General features: G+C 63.7%; 1 protein-coding gene across 9 annotated transcripts in view; it reads right to left on the bottom strand.

The window, feature by feature from the left end:
* dennd2da (DENN/MADD domain containing 2Da) overlaps positions 1-18,980 on the bottom strand; it is a 155,584-nt gene that overhangs the window by 71,997 nt on the left and 64,607 nt on the right. For 5 of the 9 annotated variants that reach the window (XR_013500924.1, XM_078242352.1, XM_078242348.1 and 2 more), the window contains exons 3-5: positions 15,735-15,889; positions 7,024-7,136; positions 1,643-1,712 (exon numbers count right to left, since the gene is read on the bottom strand). Coding sequence is in view for 7 of the 9 variants with exons in the window: in XM_078242352.1 (XP_078098478.1) it covers positions 1,643-1,712; positions 7,024-7,136; positions 15,735-15,889 (338 nt within the window). In the remaining 2 variants the exon portion in view is untranslated. The remainder of the gene's footprint in view (positions 1-1,642; positions 1,713-7,023; positions 7,137-15,734; positions 15,890-18,980) is intronic. The other 4 variants (XR_013500925.1, XM_078242349.1, XM_078242354.1 and 1 more) reach the window with 1 other exon arrangement.

The following is an 18,980-nucleotide window of genomic DNA, read 5'->3' as shown; positions in this document are numbered from 1 at the left end:
AAGGATATTATTAAACTAGAAAGAGTCCAGAAGAGATTTACTCGGATGCTACCGGGACTTGATGGTTTGAGTTATAAAGAGAGGCTGGATAGACTGGGACTGTTTTCCCTAGAACGTAGATGGCTGAGGGGTGATCTTATAGAGGTCTACAAAATAATGAGGGGCATAGATCAGCTAGATAGTCAATATCTTTTCCCAAAGGTAGGGGAGCCTAAAACTAGAGGGCATAGGTTTAAGGTGAGAGAGGAGAGATACAAAAGGGTCCAGAGGGGCAATATTTTCACACAGCTGGGTGGTGAGTGTCTGGAACAAGCTGCCAGAGGTAGTAGTAGGGGCGGGTACAATTTTGTCTGTTAGAAAGTGTTTAGTTACATGGGTATAGAGGGATATGGGCCAAATACGGGCAATTGGGATTAGCTTAGGGGTTTTTAAAAAAGGGTGACATGGACAAGTTGGGCCGAAGGGCCTGTTTCCCTGCTGAAAACCTCTATGATTCTATGACGAACAGAAAAACCCCTACACTGGGGGAGAAATGTGTTGTGGAATGATTATTGCTGCACTCCCACCCTCTCAGTCACTTTCCTCGCCTGTCTGTTCACAGACTGAAGCCCACATCCCAACACTGGATTGGAATTGGATGTAGTCTGGATAAATCTGGACTGGATCCAGGAACACTAACTGTAGCAGCATTGATTATGAGTGCTTTGGCTTGATGTTCCTGAGCTGATGAAGATGGCCAATCCCTCCCCTTTCACCACACTGATCCAATACACGCAGCTGTGGAGACCCAATGAGAAACATTGGAAAGACCTTCAACCTTTGGAGAGGGAACTGGCAGGAGGAAAAATAAAGTCGCAAACCAGAGAACAAAACTGGGCCTCACTGTAGGACAGAGTTTAGAATAATTTGGAACTAAAAAAGACTAACAATCAGAGTGAATATAGTATAGAGAAATCATTAAGTGCGTGGAGTATATTTTACAAAGGTACTGTTTGCATAGTGACACATATAATCACTGTTAGAGAATTCAAACATGTTTTTTTGAAGATATATTATATTATGCATTATAAGCACATACCTTGGCTAAACACACTTTGCTTTAAGGCATGATGATAGGCAAGTGAATAGAACCACATTCTTTGGAACAATGTAGCTACTGAGCAAAGGAAGAAAGCAACTCTTATCAGTGTGGACTTCAGACACTTCTGGAGATCGCAGACAGGTGAATGAATGGGCCTTACATTATAGAAAATAAAAATTGTTTAGCACACACCATAAGACTGAGAAAGACTCTTAAAGTCCACGAAATCCTGTATTCCCATGCTGCCAGAGGATAAATGTTATTGGCCAAGGTAAATAATCGAGACTAATAATGATTGGCTCATACCTAGCTGGGGTGAGCCAAGGGGTGGGCAAATGGCTTTTGAAAATTGAATAATTGTAATACTGAGAGAAGTGTAATTTCAAAGTGATTTGGAACTGCCCCAAATCATCCTCCAGCGTTCGCGGACCAGGCCTGAATAATAAAGAAAGGCCTTCACTAGAATACTGTCTCCATGAGTCTGTGTGCTGGCTGAGCCATAAATTAAGTTGAAGCCAGCTTAATACTTAACCCTTTTTTAAAAAAAACTCCTACACTCACCAAGAGGCGTCTGCAGTAGCCAAACTTCCTGCTGCCATCCATGTTGGTCAGGACAAAGGAGAAGGTTTCACTGAAAGAAACAAAACACATTTCCTGTGTGAGAAAACCCAGACACTGAGAACTGCTTGCATTTATGGAGCACCTTTAATGCATAATAACCTGGCAAGGATGTCAAGGATCATTACTAACCCTTGGATCATTGGCGGAGTGATTAGAACAAGGGCACTCAGAGGCCAGAATTACATGAGCTTGACTATCTTGGGAGGATTGTGGGGCTGTAGGAGAGTAGAGATAGCGAGGGAGGAGATCACAGCGAGATTCGAAATCAAGGATGAGAATTTTAGTCCTTGCTGAGCTGGGAGCCAGTGACAGCCACTGAGTACAGGGGGTGACATGTGGAGGAATGTGGGCTGTGAGCAACTAAACAGATGTGAAGCTTAATAAACAGTTGAAGCTGGTCAGGAGTAGGCAAAAATAGCACGGTTATGGCCGAGGCACGCGGGGGGGGGGCGGCGGGCCAGGGAAGGGGGGGGGCGGGGACGGCCGGGGAGGGGGGGGCGGGGACGGCCGGGGAGGGGGGGGGCGGGGACGGCCGGGGAGGGGTGGGCGGGGACGGCCGGGGAGGGGGGGGCGGGGACGGCCGGGGAGGGGGGGCGGGGACGGCCGGGGAGGGGGGGGCGGGGACGGCCGGGGAGGGGGGGGCGGGGACGGCCGGGGAGGGGGGGGCGGGGACGGCCGGGGAGGGGGGGGCGGGGACGGCCGGGGAGGGGGGGCGGGGACGGCCGGGGAGGGGGGGGCGGGGACGGCCGGGGAGGGTGAGGCGGGGACGGCCGGGGAGGGGGGGGCGGGGACGGCCGGGGAGGGGGGGGCGGGGACGGCCGGGGAGGGGGGGGCGGGGACGGCCGCGGAGGGGGGGGCGGGGACGGCCGGGGGAGGGGCGGGGACGGCCGGGGGGAGGGGCGGGGACGGCCGGGGGGAGGGGCGGGGAGAGGGGCGGGGAGAGGGGCGGGGAGAGGGGCGGGGAGAGGGGCGGGAGAGGGGCGGGGAGAGGGGCGGGGAGAGGGGCGGGGAGAGGGGCGGGGAGAGGGGCGGGGAGAGGGGCGGGGAGAGGGGCGGGGAGAGGGGCGGGAGAGGGGCGGGGAGAGGGGCGGGGAGAGGGGCGGGGAGAGGGGCGGGGAGAGGGGCGGGGAGAGGGGCGGGGAGAGGGGCGGGGAGAGGGGCGGGGAGAGGGGCGGGGAGAGGGGCGGGGAGAGGGGCGGGGAGAGGGGCGGGGAGAGGGGCGGGGAGAGGGGCGGGGAGAGGGGCGGGGAGAGGGGCGGGGAGAGGGGCGGGGAGAGGGGCGGGGAGAGGGGCGGGGAGAGGGGCGGGGAGAGGGGCGGGGAGAGGGGCGGGGAGAGGGGCGGGGAGAGGGGCGGGGAGAGGGGCGGGGAGAGGGGCGGGGAGAGGGGCGGGGAGAGGGGCGGGGGAGGGGCGGGGAGAGGGGCGGGGGGAGGGGCGGGGGGAGGGGCGGGGGGAGGGGCGGGGGGAGGGGCGGGGGGAGGGGCGGGGGAGGGGCGGGGGGAGGGGCGGGGGGAGGGGCGGGGGGAGGGGCGGGGGGAGGGGCGGGGGGAGGGGCGGGGAGAGGGGCGGGGGAGGGGCGGGGAGAGGGGCGGGGAGAGGGGCGGGGGAGGGGCGGGGAGAGGGGCGGGGGGAGGGGCGGGGGGGAGGGGCGGGGGGAGGGGCGGGGGGAGGGGCGGGGGGAGGGGCGGGGGGAGGGGCGGGGGGAGGGGCGGGGAGAGGGGCGGGGAGAGGGGCGGGGGAGGGGCGGGGAGAGGGGCGGGGGGAGGGGCGGGGAGAGGGGCGGGGGGAGGGGCGGGGAGAGGGGCGGGGGGAGGGGCGGGGGGAGGGGCGGGGAGAGGGGCGGGGGGAGGGGCGGGGAGAGGGGCGGGGGGAGGGGCGGGGACAGCGGGGGGAGGGGCGGGGACAGCCGGGGGAGGGGCGGGGACAGCCGGGGGGAGGGGCGGGGACAGCCGGGGGGAGGGGCGGGGACAGCCGGGGGGAGGGGCGGGGACAGCCGGGGGGAGGGGCGGGGACAGCCGGGGGAGGGGCGGGGACAGCCGGGGGAGGGGCGGGGACAGCCGGGGGGAGGGGCGGGGACAGCCGGGGGGAGGGGCGGGGACAGCCGGGGGGAGGGGCGGGGACAGCCGGGGGAGGGGCGGGGACAGCCGGGGGAGGGGCGGGGACAGCCGGGGGGAGGGGCGGGGACAGCCGGGGGGAGGGGCGGGGACAGCCGGGGGGAGGGGCGGGGACAGCCGGGGGGAGGGGCGGGGACAGCCGGGGGGAGGGGCGGGGACAGCCGGGGGGAGGGGCGGGGACAGCCGGGGGGAGGGGCGGGGACAGCCGGGGGAGGGGCGGGGACAGCCGGGGGGAGGGGCGGGGACAGCCGGGGGAGGGGCGGGGACAGCCGGGGGAGGGGCGGGGACAGCCGGGGGGAGGGGCGGGGACAGCCGGGGGGAGGGGCGGGGACAGCCGGGGGAGGGGCGGGGACAGCCGGGGGGAGGGGCGGGGACAGCCGGGGGGAGGGGCGGGGACAGCCGGGGGAGGGGCGGGGACAGCCGGGGGGAGGGGCGGGGACAGCCGGGGGGAGGGGCGGGGACAGCCGGGGGGAGGGGCGGGGACAGCCGGGGGGAGGGGCGGGGACAGCCGGGGGGAGGGGCGGGGACAGCCGGGGGAGGGGCGGGGACAGCCGGGGGGAGGGGCGGGGACAGCCGGGGGGAGGGGCGGGGACAGCCGGGGGGAGGGGCGGGGACAGCCGGGGGGAGGGGCGGGGACAGCCGGGGGGAGGGGCGGGGACAGCCGGGGGGAGGGGCGGGGACAGCCGGGGGGAGGGGCGGGGACAGCCGGGGGGAGGGGCGGGGACAGCCGGGGGGAGGGGCGGGGACAGCCGGGGGGAGGGGCGGGGACAGCCGGGGGAGGGGCGGGGACAGCCGGGGGGAGGGGCGGGGACAGCCGGGGGGAGGGGCGGGGACAGCCGGGGGGAGGGGCGGGGACAGCCGGGGGGAGGGGCGGGGACAGCCGGGGGGAGGGGCGGGGACAGCCGGGGGGAGGGGCGGGGACAGCCGGGGGGAGGGGCGGGGACAGCCGGGGAGCGAGGGGCGGGGACAGCCGGGGAGAGGGGCGGGGACAGCCGGGGAGAGGGGCGGGGACAGCCGGGGAGAGGGGCGGGGACAGCCGGGGAGAGGGGCGGGGACAGCCGGGGAGAGGGGCGGGGACAGCCGGGGAGAGGGGCGGGGACAGCCGGGGAGAGGGGCGGGGACAGCCGGGGAGAGGGGCGGGGACAGCCGGGGAGAGGGGCGGGGACAGCCGGGGAGAGGGGCGGGGACAGCCGGGGAGAGGGGCGGGGACAGCCGGGGAGAGGGGCGGGGACAGCCGGGGAGAGGGGCGGGGACAGCCGGGGAGAGGGGCGGGGACAGCCGGGGAGAGGGGCGGGGACAGCCGGGGAGAGGGGCGGGGACAGCCGGGAGAGGGGCGGGGACAGCCGGGGAGAGGGCGGGGACAGCCGGGGAGAGGGGCGGGGACAGCCGGGGAGAGGGGCGGGGACAGCCGGGGAGAGGGGCGGGGACAGCCGGGGAGAGGGGCGGGGACAGCCGGGGAGAGGGGCGGGGACAGCCGGGGAGAGGGGCGGGGACAGCCGGGGAGAGGGGCGGGGACAGCCGGGGAGAGGGGCGGGGACAGCCGGGGAGAGGGGCGGGGACAGCCGGGAGAGGGGCGGGGACAGCCGGGGAGAGGGGCGGGGACAGCCGGGGAGAGGGGCGGGGACAGCCGGGGAGAGGGGCGGGGACAGCCGGGGAGAGGGGCGGGGACAGCCGGGGAGAGGGGCGGGGACAGCCGGGGAGAGGGGCGGGGACAGCCGGGAGAGGGGCGGGGACAGCCGGGGAGAGGGGCGGAGACAGCCGGGGAGAGGGGCGGGGACAGCCGGGGAGAGGGGCGGGGACAGCCGGGGAGAGGGGCGGGGACAGCCGGGGAGAGGGGCGGGGACAGCCGGGGAGAGGGGCGGGGACAGCCGGGGAGAGGGGCGGGGACAGCCGGGGAGAGGGGCGGGGACAGCCGGGGAGAGGGGCGGGGACAGCCGGGGAGAGGGGCGGGGACAGCCGGGGAGAGGGGCGGGGACAGCCGGGGAGAGGGGCGGGGACAGCCGGGGAGAGGGGCGGGGACAGCCGGGGAGAGGGGCGGGGACAGCCGGGGAGAGAGGCGGGGACAGCCGGGGCGAGGGGCGGGGACAGCCGGGCGAGGGGCGGGGACAGCCGGGGAGAGGGGCGGGGACAGCCGGGGAGAGGGGCGGGGACAGCCGGGGAGAGGGGCGGGGACAGCCGGGGAGAGGGGCGGGGACAGCCGGGAGAGGGGCGGGGACAGCCGGGAGAGGGGCGGGGACAGCCGGGGAGAGGGGCGGGGACAGCCGGGGAGAGGGGCGGGGACAGCCGGGGAGAGGGGCGGGGACAGCCGGGGAGAGGGGCGGGGACAGCCGGGGAGAGGGGCGGGGACAGCCGGGGAGAGGGGCGGGGACAGCCGGGGAGAGGGGCGGGGACAGCCGGGGAGAGGGGCGGGGACAGCCAGGGAGAGGGGCGGGGACAGCCAGGGAGAGGGGCGGGGACAGCCGGGGGGAGGGGCGGGGACAGCCGGGGGGAGGGGCGGGGACAGCCGGGGAGAGGGGCGGGGACAGCCGGGGAGAGGGGCGGGGACAGCCGGGGAGAGGGGCGGGGACAGCCGGGGAGAGGGGCGGGGACAGCCGGGGAGAGGGGATTTGAAGGGGACAGTAGTTGAAGAAAGAGGGTGATAAACAGCGAACAGCTGTCTGACTCAGGGCTGGGTTGCTGACCTGTGCCAGAGTCTGAGAGCTCTGGACAGAGGCCTTGGATGTCCTAACACAGGCCAGAGAGTCTGTGCTCGAGAGCTTCACTCTGTCTCGAATGCGTGCTTCACTTGTCCTGGGTGTGCTTGTTGGAACAATCGAGGTGAAGGTTCAGCGTGGTGCTGTAGGGGTGCGGCACAGTGCAAAGGGCTTTCTTTGTGGATGAGAGGTTAGGCCGAGACCTTGTTTACACTCTCAGCCAGTTGCAAGTGATCCCATGGTTTTACAGGATGAAAGAAAGGGAATTCTCCCTGCTGCCTTTGATCAACTCTATCATTCAGTCAAGATCATCTTCTGATCATCACACTGCTGTTTGTGGGATCTTGCTGTGCACAAACTGGCTGCTGCTTTTTTTTACATTCCAGCAGTGACCACACTTCCAAAATAATCAATTAGCCATGCATCATCCTGGCAAACTCTGAGCCCACAAAGTTCTTTCTTTCAGATGTGCGCTTGCAAACTCCAACAGAGAGTGAATCAGACAGACACAAACCTCTCGTATTCAGTGAGGGGAGCCCAGGTGTTGCCATCTGGAAAACAAAACAATGGAATGGCCCTGAGTAAACTTTCCTCTTCCTCCTTCTGGATTCGCATCAGGTTCTCCCTCTGAAACAAACACAAAGCCTCAGAGATCAGACCCAGGACAACACAGCTCCTCCCCGACAAACCCCTCCCCCAAAAAACAGTCACCACCCCCCCCCCACCAAACCACAAACACATTTCCAATGGACACCCCTCTCCCCCTCCTGCACTTGCTCGCCCCCCCACTCCCCGCAGACACTCGGGGGGTGGGGGGGCTCCACTCCCCGCAGACACGCGGGGCCCCCTCCCCGCAGACACTCGGGGGGCCCCCCCTCCCGGCAGACACTCGGGGGCCCCCCCCTCCCCGCAGACACTCGCGGGGCCCCTCCCCTCCCCGCAGACACTCGGGGGGCCCCTCCCCTCCCCGCAGACATTCGGGGGGCCCCTCCCCTCCCCGCAGACATTCGGGGGGCCCCTCCCCTCCCCGCAGACACTCGGGGGGGCCCCTCCCCTCCCCGCAGACACTCGGGGGGGCCCCTCCCTCCCCGCAGACACTCGGGGGGCCCTCCCCCTCCCCCTCCCCTCCCCGCAGACACTCGGGGGGGCCCTCCCCCTCCCCTCCCCGCAGACACTCGGGGGGGCCCTCCCCTCCCCCTCCCCTCCCCGCAGACACTCGGGGGGGCCCTCCCCCTCCCCTCCGACACTCGGGGGGGCCCTCGCCCTCCCCTCCCCGCAGACACTCGGGGGGGCCCTCCCCCTCCCCTCCCCGCAGACACTCGGGGGGCCCTCCCCCTCCCCTCCGACACTCGGGGGGGCCCTCCCCCTCCCCTCCCCGCAGACACTCGGGGGGCCCTCCCCCTCCCCTCCCCGCAGACACTCGGGGGGGCCCTCCCCCTCCCCTCCCCGCAGACACTCGGGGGGGCCCTCCCCCCCCCTCCCCGCAGACACTCGGGGGGCCCTCCCCCTCCCCTCCCCGCAGACACTCGGGGGGGCCCTCCCCCTCCCCTCCCCGCAGACACTCGGGGGGCCCTCCCCCTCCCCTCCCCGCAGACACTCGGGGGGCCCCTCCCCTCCCCGCAGACACTCGGGGGGGCCCTCCCCCTCCCCTCCCCGCAGACACTCGGGGGGCCCCTCCCCTCCCCGCAGACACTCGGGGGGCCCCTCCCCTCCCCGCAGGCACTCGGGGGGCCCCTCCCCTCCCCGCAGGCACTCGGGGGGGCCCCTCCCCTCCCCGCAGGCACTCGGGGGGCCCCTCCCCTCCCCGCAGGCACTCGGGGGGCCCCTCCCCTCCCCGCAGACACTCGGGGGGCCCCTCCCCTCCCCGCAGACACTCGGGGGGCCCTCCCCTCCCCGCAGGCACTCGGGGGGCCCCTCCCCTCCCCGCAGGCACTCGGGGGGCCCCTCCCCTCCCCGCAGGCACTCGGGGGGGCCCCTCCCCTCCCCGCAGACACTCGGGGGGGCCCCTCCCCTCCCCGCAGACACTCGGGGGGGCCCCTCCCCTCCCCGCAGACACTCGGGGGGGCCCCTCCCCTCCCCGCAGACACTCGGGGGGGCCCTCCCCCTCCCCTCCCCGCAGACACTCGGGGGGGCCCTCCCCCTCCCCTCCCCGCAGACACTCGGGGGGCCCTCCCCCTCCCCTCCCCGCAGACACTCGGGGGGCCCTCCCCCTCCCCTCCCCGCAGACACTCGGGGGGGCCCTCGCCCTCCCCTCCCCGCAGACACTCGGGGGGGCCCTCCCCCTCCCCTCCCCGCAGACACTCGGGGGGCCCTCCCCCTCCCCTCCCCGCAGACACTCGGGGACTCGGGGGGGCCCTCCCCCTCCCCTCCCCGCAGACACTCGGGGGGGCCCTCCCCCTCCCCTCCCCGCAGACACTCGGGGGGCCCTCCCCCCCCCTCCCCGCAGACACTCGGGGGGGCCCTCCCCCCCCCTCCCCGCAGACACTCGGGGGGGCCCTCCCCCTCCCCTCCCCGCAGACACTCGGGGGGGCCCTCCCCTCCCCTCCCCGCAGACACTCGGGGGGGCCCTCCCCTCCCCTCCCCGCAGACACTCGGGGGGCCCCTCCCCTCCCCGCAGACACTCGGGGGGCCCCTCCCCTCCCCGCAGACACTCGGGGGGGCCCCTCCCCTCCCCGCAGGCACTCGGGGGGCCCCTCCCCTCCCCGCAGGCACTCGGGGGGCCCCTCCCCTCCCCGCAGACACTCGGGGGGCCCCTCCCCTCCCCGCAGACACTCGGGGGGCCCTCCCCTCCCCGCAGGCACTCGGGGGGCCCCTCCCCTCCCCGCAGGCACTCGGGGGGCCCCTCCCCTCCCCGCAGGCACTCGGGGGGCCCCTCCCCTCCCCGCAGGCACTCGGGGGGCCCCTCCCCTCCCCGCAGGCACTCGGGGGGCCCCTCCCCGCAGACACTCGGGGGGCCCCTCCCCTCCCCGCAGACACTCGGGGGGCCCCTCCCCTCCCCGCAGACACTCGGGGGGCCCCTCCCCTCCCCGCAGACACTCGGGGGGCCCCCCCCTCCCCGCAGACACTCGGGGGGCCCCTCCCCTCCCCGCAGACACTCGGGGGGCCCCTCCCCTCCCCGCAGACACTTGGGGACCCCCCTCCCCGCAGACACTCGGGGGGCCCCTCCCCTCCCCGCAGACACTCGGGCCCCCCCCCCCTCCCCGCAGACACTCGGGGGCCCCCCCCCTCCCCGCTGACACTCGGGGCCCCCTCCCCTCCCCAGACACTCGGGGGCCTCCCCCTCCCCTCCCGCAGACACTCGGGGCCTCCCCCTCTCCTCCCCGCAGACACTCGGGGGCCCCCCCTCCCCTCCCCGCAGACACTCGGGGGCCCCCCTCCCCTCCCCGCAGACACTCGGGGCCCCCTCCCCTCCCCGCAGACACTCGGGACCCCCCTCCTCCCCGCTGACACTCGGGGCCCACCCTCCTCCCCGCTGACACTCGGGGCCCACCCTCCTCCCCGCTGACACTCGGGGGCCTCCCCTCCCCTCCCGCAGACACTCGGGGCCTCCCCCTCCCCTCCCCGCAGATACTCGGGGGCCCACCCCTCCCCTCCCCGCAGACACTCGGGGGCCCCCCTCCCCTCCCCGCAGACACTCCGGGACCCCCCCCTCCCCGCAGACATTCGGACCCCCCCCTCCCCGCAGACACTCGGACCCCCTCCACCCTCCCCGCAGACACTCGGAGCCCCCTCCACCCTCCCCGCAGACACTCGGACCCCCCTCCCCCTCCCCGCAGACACTCGGACCCCCCTCCCCCTCCCCGCAGACACTCGGACCCCCCTCCACCCTCCCCGCAGACACTCGGACCCCCCCCCCCTCCGCAGACACTCGGACCCCCCCCCTCCCCGCAGACACTCGGACCCCCCTCCCCGCAGACACTCGGCCCCCCCTCCCCGCAGACACTCGGACCCCCCTCCCCGCAGACACTCGGACCCCCCTCCCCGCAGACACTCGGACCCCCCTCCCCGCAGACACTCGGACCCCCCTCCCCGCAGACACTCGGACCCCCCTCCCCGCAGACACTCGGACCCCCTCCCCGCAGAAACTCGGACCCCCCTCCCCGCAGACACTCGGACCCCCCTCCCCGCAGACACTCGGACCCCCCTCCCCGCAGACACTCGGACCCCCCTCCCCGCAGACACTCGGAACCCCCTCCCCGCAGACACTCGGACCCCCCTCCCCGCAGACACTCGGACCCCCCTCCCCGCAGACACTCGGACCCCCCTCCCCGCAGACACTCGGACCCCCCTCCCCGCAGACACTCGGACCCCCCTCCCCGCAGACACTCGGACCCCCCTCCCCGCAGACACTCGGACCCCCCTCCCCGCAGACACTCGGACCCCCCTCCCCGCAGACACTCGGACCCCCCTCCCCGCAGACACTCGGACCCCCCTCCCCGCAGACACTCGGACCCCCCTCCTCGCAGACACTCGGACCCCCCTCCCCCTCCCCGCAGACACTCGGACCCCCCTCCACCCTCCCCGCAGACACTTGGACCCCCCCCTCCCCGCAGACACTCGGACCCCCCTCCCCGCAGACACTCGGACCCCCCTCCCCGCAGACACTCGGACCCCCCTCCCCGCAGACACTCGGACCCCCCTCCCCCTCCCCGCGGACACTCGGACCCCCCTCCCCGCAGACACTCGGACCCCCCTCCCCGCAGACACTCGGACCCCCCTCCCCGCAGACACTCGGACCCCCCTCCCCGCAGACACTCGGACCCCCCTCCCCGCAGACACTCGGACCCCCCTCCCCGCAGACACTCGGACCCCCCTCCCCGCAGACACTCGGACCCCCCTCCCCGCAGACACTCGGACCCCCCTCCCCGCAGACACTCGGACCCCCCTCCTCGCAGACACTCGGACCCCCCTCCCCCTCCCCGCAGACACTCGGACCCCCCTCCACCCTCCCCGCAGACACTTGGACCCCCCCCTCCCCGCAGACACTCGGACCCCCCTCCCCGCAGACACTCGGACCCCCCTCCCCGCAGACACTCGGACCCCCCTCCCCGCAGACACTCGGACCCCCCTCCCCGCAGACACTCGGACCCCCCTCCCCCTCCCCGCGGACACTCGGACCCCCCTCCCCGCAGACACTCGGACCCCCCTCCCCGCAGACACTCGGACCCCCCTCCCCGCAGACACTCGGACCCCCCTCCCCGCAGACACTCGGACCCCCCTCCCCGCAGACACTCGGACCCCCCTCCCCGCAGACACTCGGACCCCCCTCCCCGCAGACACTCGGACCCCCCTCCCCGCAGACACTCGGACCCCCCTCCCCGCAGACACTCGGACCCCCCTCCCCGCAGACACTCGGACCCCCCTCCCCGCAGACACTCGGACCCCCCTCCCCGCAGACACTCGGACCCCCCTCCCCGCAGACACTCGGACCCCCCTCCCCGCAGACACTCGGACCCCCCTCCCCGCAGACACTCGGACCCCCCTCCCCGCAGACACTCGGACCCCCCTCCTCGCAGACACTCGGACCCCCCTCCCCCTCCCCGCAGACACTCGGACCCCCCTCCACCCTCCCCGCAGACACTTGGACCCCCCCCTCCCCGCAGACACTCGGACCCCCCTCCCCGCAGACACTCGGACCCCCCTCCCCGCAGACACTCGGACCCCCCTCCCCGCAGACACTCGGACCCCCCTCCCCCTCCCCGCGGACACTCGGACCCCCCTCCCCGCAGACACTCGGACCCCCCCCCTCCCCCACCAGCCCCTTATTCTTGGATACGTGGCTCTAACCATTTATATTTCGCCCATTACGCATTGTCCCCCCCAGACTCAACACCCAGCCCCTTGGACTGGAACTCAGTGCATTGTCTTGGACACATAGCAGCACATCCCGGGAGGGACTGCCTGGATTACAGCAAAACAGAGCGAGGGACTGGCTGCCCACAGTAAAACTGGCACCCTGTGAAACGGTGAGTAATCCACTTCTTGTGGAACAAAAATGATAACTGAAGAAAAAAAACTCATAACTGAAGACTCTAACCATGAGGAAGTTCTCTGGTAGTCTTCCCTCAGTGGATTACATAGAAACATAGAAAAACTACAGCACAAAAACAGGCCCTTCAGCCCCACAAGTTGTGCCGAACATATCCCTACCTTCTAGGCCTACCTATAACCCTCCATCCTATTAAGTCCCATGTACTCATCCAGGAGTCTCTTAAAAGTCCCTATTGAGTTTGCCTCCACCACCACCGACGGCAGCCGATTCCACTTGCCCACCACCCTCTGTGTGAAAAACTTCCCCCTAACATTTCCCCTGTACCTACACCCCAGCACCTTAAACCTGTGTCCTCTCGTAGCAGCCATTTCAACCCTGGGAAAAAGCCTCTGAGAGTCCACCCGATCTATGCCTCTCAACATCTTATATACCTCTATTAGGTCTCCTCTCGTCCTACGTCTCTCCAAGGAGAAAAGACCGAGCTCCCTCAGCCTAACCTCATAAGGCATGCCACTCAATCCAGGCAACATCCTTGTAAATCTCCTCTGCACCCTTTCAATCTTTTCCACATCCTTCCTGTAATGAGGCGACCAGAACTGAGCACAGTACTCCAAGTGGGGTCTGACGAGGGTCTTATATAGCTGCATCATTATCCCCAGACTCCTAAACTCAATCCCTCGATTGATAAAGGCCAGCACACCATACGCCTTCTTAACCACCTCATCCACCTGAAGGGCCGCTTTTAGAGTCCTATGGACCCGGACCCCAAGGTCCTTCTGATCCTTTACAGTACTAAGAGTCTTTCCCTTTATATTGTACTCCTTCATCCCATTTGACCTGCCAAAATGGACCACGACGCATTTATCTGGGTTGAAGTCCATCTGCCACTTCTCCGCCCAGTCTTGCATCCTATCTATGTCCCTCTGTAACTTCTGACATCCCTCCAGACTATCCACAAACCCACCAACCTTCGTGTCGTCGGCAAACTTACCAACCCATCCCTCCACTTCCGCATCCAGGTCATTTATGAAAATGACAAACAGCAAGGGTCCCAGAACAGATCCCTGGGGCACACCACTGGTGACCGACATCCAATTAGAAAAAGACCCATCTATACCCACTCTCCACCTCCTTTGGGCAACCAGTTCTGGATCCACAGGGCAGCAGCCCCTTGGATCCCATGCCCTCTCACTTTTTCTAGAAGCCTTGCATGGGGGACCTTATCGAACGCCTTGCTAAAATCCATATAAACCACATCTACCACTTTCCCTTCGTCAATGTGTTTAGTCACATTTTCGAAGAACTCCACCAGGCTCGTAAGGCACGATCTGCCCTTGACAAAGCCATGCTGAGTATTCTTAAGCATACTAAACCTCTCTAAATGCTCATAAATCTTATCCCTCAGGATCTTCTCCATCAGCTTACCAACCACTGAGGTTAGACTCACCGGTCGGTAATTTCCTGGGCTATCCCTATTCCCCTTCTTGAAAATAGGAACCACATCCACAATCCTCCAATCCTCTGGCACCTCTCCCGTCTCCATCGATGACGCAAAGATCATCGCCAGAGGCTCTGCAATTTCTTCCCTCGCCTCCCACAGTAACCTGGGGTACATCCCATCCGGACCCGGTGACTTATCTATCTTGATGCCATTCAAAGATTCCAGCACAACCTCTTTCTTAAAGTCCACATACTCAATATTTTCAGTCCACCGCAAGCCCACAGTACATCCACCCATATCCTTCTCCTCTCTGAAAACTGAGGCAAAATACTCATTAAGCACCTCTGCCATTTCTACTGGTTCTGTACTGATATTCCCGCCTTCTCCTTTTATCGGCCCTATTCCTTCACGTCTCATCCTTTTACTTTTCACATATTTATAGAACGCCTTAGGGTTTTCCTTAATTCTACTTGCCAAGGCCTTCTTGTGACCCATTCTGGCTCTCCTAATTTCCTTCTTTAGTCCCTTCCTACAAGCCGTATACTCATCTCGATCCCTAGCTTTGCCAAGCTCTCTGAACCTTTTATACGCTTTCCTTTTCTTCTCGACTCGGTCCTGCACAGCTTTCGTACACCACGGTTCCTTTAACCTACCAACTCCTCCCTGTCTGCTCGGAACATTGTCCTGTAGAACCCTAGAAAGACATTCCTTGAAAAACTGCCACCTCTCTTCAGTACATTTCCCCGAGAATACCTCCTTCCAATTTACTCCTCTAATTTGCTGCCTTATGTCTTCATATTTCCCCTTACTCCATATAAACGCTTTCCTAGCTTGCCTGATCCTCTCTTTTTCCAATGCAAGCCTAAAGGAGATAGAGTTATGATCGCTATCCCCAAGATGCTCTCCCACTGAGAGATCTGACACCTGTCCAGGCTCATTGGTCAGTATCAGATCAAGTACAGCCTCTCCTCTTGTAGGCTTGTCCACATGCTGTGTCAGGAAACCCTCCTGAACACACCTAACGAACTCCTCCCCATCCAATCTCCTTACCCTAGGGATATTCCAATCTATGTTTGGGAAATTAAAGTCTCCCATAACAACAACTCTGCTATTATTGCAACTCTCCAGGATCTGTTTCCCTATCTGCTCCTCCACCTCTCTGTCACTATTGGGTGGCCTATAGAAAACTCCCAGCAAAGTGATCGACCCCTTCCCACTCCGAACTTCCACCCACAGAGACTCTGTAGACAATCCCTCCACAGCATACACCTTCTCTACAACTGTGACACTATCCCTGATCAGCAGTGCCATTCCACCCCCTCTCTTGCCTCCCTCCCTGTCCTTCCTGAAACATCTGAATCCCGGCACCTGGAGTATCCAGTCCTATCCCTGAGACATCCAAGTCTCCGTAATGGCCACCACATCACACTTCCAGGCATCGATCCACGCTCTGAGCTCATCCCCTTTATTCACTATACTCCTGGCATTAAAGTAAACACATCTCAATCCTTTGGTCTGAGCTCTCCCCTTCTCTATCCCCCGTCCATCTTCCCTCTTGCACTGTCTGTAACCCTTCTCTGTTTGCGAGCTAACTTCCTCGCTCCCAGTCACCTCGTCTCGATCCCCTCCCCCCAACCTATCTAGTTTAAACTCTCCCCAGTAGCCTTAGCCAACGTTCCCGATTATCGAAGAGGATTACTCAATGATATATGTTACTTCCTCACACACATGAGATGCGCACATACTGACAGCTTCTTGCACAATGAAGCACTAAAACAAAGTATTCACTCACCTTCGGAAATTGGTAGGTTATCTGAGGCTCGTAAGCTGCACCAGACTTCTTCAGAGAAACAACCACTAGATATTCAAAGAAGAACTGTGCGGAATATCGGCATACATCTTGTTCTGGCTTCTTTTCTTCAACTGAAGTGCTTCTCTCAACACCTGCTTTTGAAATACAGAATACACAGCTTCTGACTTGCAGTCTCAAACTCCTCCGGGTTGACCTCAGCATCCTGGTTACATTGTCAGTAATCAGCTGTCCTGCTCCATGTCTGAGGCTGAGTGAGTGCCTCTCCTGCCCTCTCTCAAAGTCAGTAATCCCTAACCCCACTCCATCTCCAACACTCTGTGACCTCCTGTCCTGCTCCATCGCTGAGGGTCAGTAATCCTGTCCCCTCCCCGTCTCCGGGTCACTGCTCGCTAACCCTGCTCGGTCCCCGACAGCTACTTGCTCAGGTTGTGTGCTGCCTCTTGCAGTCAATGATTGTTTGTTGTACCAGTTCCTCTGCTTTCAAAGGGAGCTGTGGGGTTTTCCCACTGACGAGGAAGCGCAGCTCCTCCCTGATTTGTTTAACGCTGTGATTAAGAGGCTATTGGGAAACTGGGATACACAAATTGAGAGGAGGAGTAAACAAGCTCTGTGAGTTGATGTTAGCAGCTCAGTTCAAAGGCAGAAATGAGCAGCTACAGTCTGTCACACTCTGGCTGCCTTTCAATGGCTTTGATCAGATTAAGATTCCACGATGCAAGTCTCAATATTCAAATACAACTGCAGCAGATAGTGAACTGTTAAACACAGTTCAAAGCCAGCCCACCTGGAACAGAGGAATCTCTCTCTCTCCCCAGCCGTATTGGAATTGATGGAATTAGGTCAGTTGCAGCAAGTATCCACAATGAAAACAGGGTGAGAGAGCAAGAGGATGCAGAGTTTGGTGTTAAATGGACAATCTCAAACATAGACAAGCTGCTTTGGTTGGTGAAAATATGGACGAGTATTGCTGAGGTTGAGCAGACCTTGTGACTTAACTCGGGAAAGCAAGCATGAATTTGTTTTAAATTTAAAGTTTATTTACTGTCACAAGTATGCTTACATTAACACCGTAATGAAGTTACTGTGAAAATCACCCGGTTGCCACACTTTGGCACTTGTTCGGGGTACACTCAGGGAGAATGTAACACGGCCAATGCATCTAACCAGCACGTCTTTCGGACTGAGGAAGGGAACTAGAGCACCTGGAGGAAACCCACACAGACACGGGGAGAACGTGCAAACTCCGCACAGACAGTGACCCAGGCCAGGAATCGAACCCGGGTCCCTGGCGCTGCGAGGCAGCAGTGCTAACCACTGTGCCACCACGCTGCCGCCCCACAAACTGAATTCTTTGATAGAATAAAAGGAAAGGTTGGTGAGGAGTGTAGTGGATGTTATTGAGATGGATTTCAGGTTTTGGCCAAAATACCATGAAAAAGGCTGGTTAAAAAAATTGCTGTCCATGGAGGAGGGCTCATGTCAGCTTGGATAGGAAGGACACTAAACAGTAGGTCTTGCTCAGACAGGGGGAGGGTCGGAAGTTGTGTTCCCCAAGAGTCAGTCCCAGAATCACTGCTACTTCAATATATATAACTGACTGGGTTACTGTAATACTCAATAACATTACAAAATTTGTCAATCGTAGCTAATTTGGGGGTGTAGCCGACAGTGGTGAGTAGAATGGGAAAACAAGTGACAGATGACATTCAATACAGAAATGTGTGAACTGATGAGTTTTGGGGAAGGGATAGGGAGAGGTTATATAGACGTAATGAGCGTGTATGGACAGAGATCACGTGCATCGATGTTGGAAGGTTCAGGACATACTGGGATGTAGCTACCAAATAATGACCGGAATTCTCTGGCCGTTGGATTCTCTGGTCCCATTGGCAGCGCACCCATTGCCACGGGATTCCCAGCAGAGAGGGGTGGTTTCCATGGGAATTCCCATTGACAGCGGCGGGACCAGAGGATCCCACTGCCACAGACAGCACACCACCTCCCGCACAGGCTAACAAGCTGAGGGGAGGCAAGAGAATCTCACAAAATATCGGATTTGGGTTCATATATAGTTCATAATTGAGTACAAAAGCAAAGAAATTATCCTGAAACTTCATAAAACGCAGGTTAAGCCACAATTAGATATTGCATTCAGCTCTGATCACCACACTTCAGGAAGGAACGAGGGTCCTTGTGAGGCTGCAGAGGGAGATTTACCGGAATGGTGCTCGGGATGAGGGATTTTAATTACAAGGTGAGGTCGGAGAAGCTGGGGTTGTTCCTCTTGGAGCAACAGAGATTGAGGGAGATTTGATCGAGGTGAGCAAGATTACACACACCTGTAGATAAGGTGACAAAGGAAAGCTTTCCCATTGGCTGATGGTGTAGGGATTAGGGAACACAGATTTAAGGTTTTGGATACGAGATACAGAGGGATATGAGGAAGAGTTTTTACACAGAGAGTGGTAATGAGCTGGAACTCACCATGATGAGGGAAGCAGAGCGGATCAATGTTTTGGAAAGGAAATTTCCAGCACACTTGAGGGAAATAAATCTGCAGGGTTACGAGGCCAGAGTGGGTGAATAGAACTGACAGGATTGCACTAAAGAGAGTTGTCACAGACTTGACAGGCTGGATGGCCTCTTTCTAAGCTGCTTCACCTCCCTCTCTTGTTCGAAGGTGTCCCTTATCTCTTTGACAAAGTATTCCGTCACCTTTCAAAGAACAAGAACAAAGAAAATTACAGCACAGGAAGAGGCCCTTCGGCCCTCCAAGCCTGCACCAACCACGCTGCCCGACCGAACTAAAACCCCCTACCCTTCCGGGGACCATATCCCTCTATTCCCATCCTATTCATGTATTTGTCAAGATGACCCTTAAAAGTCACTACTGTATCCGCTTCCACTACCTCCCCCGGCAGCGAGTTCCAGGCACCCACCACCCTCTGTATAAAAAAATCTGCCTCATACATCTCCTTTAAACCTTGCCCCTCGCACCTTAAACCTATGCTCCCTAGTAATTGACTCTTCCACCCTGGGAAAAAGCTTCTGACTGTCCACTCTGTCCATGCCCCTCAATCTTGTAGACTTCTATCAGGTCGCCCCTCAACCTCCGTCGTTCCAGTGAGAACAAACCACGTTTCTCCAACCTCTCCTCATAATTAATGCCCTCCATATTAGGCAATATCCTGGTAAATCTTTTCTGTACCCTCTCCAAAGCCTTCA

The sequence above is a fragment of the Mustelus asterias genome, chromosome 25 (assembly GCF_964213995.1).
Source record: "Mustelus asterias chromosome 25, sMusAst1.hap1.1, whole genome shotgun sequence".
Taxonomy (NCBI): Eukaryota; Metazoa; Chordata; class Chondrichthyes; order Carcharhiniformes; family Triakidae; genus Mustelus; species Mustelus asterias.
Note: the sequence above shows the minus strand (reverse complement) of the source record. Positions and strands in the feature narration are given on the sequence as shown.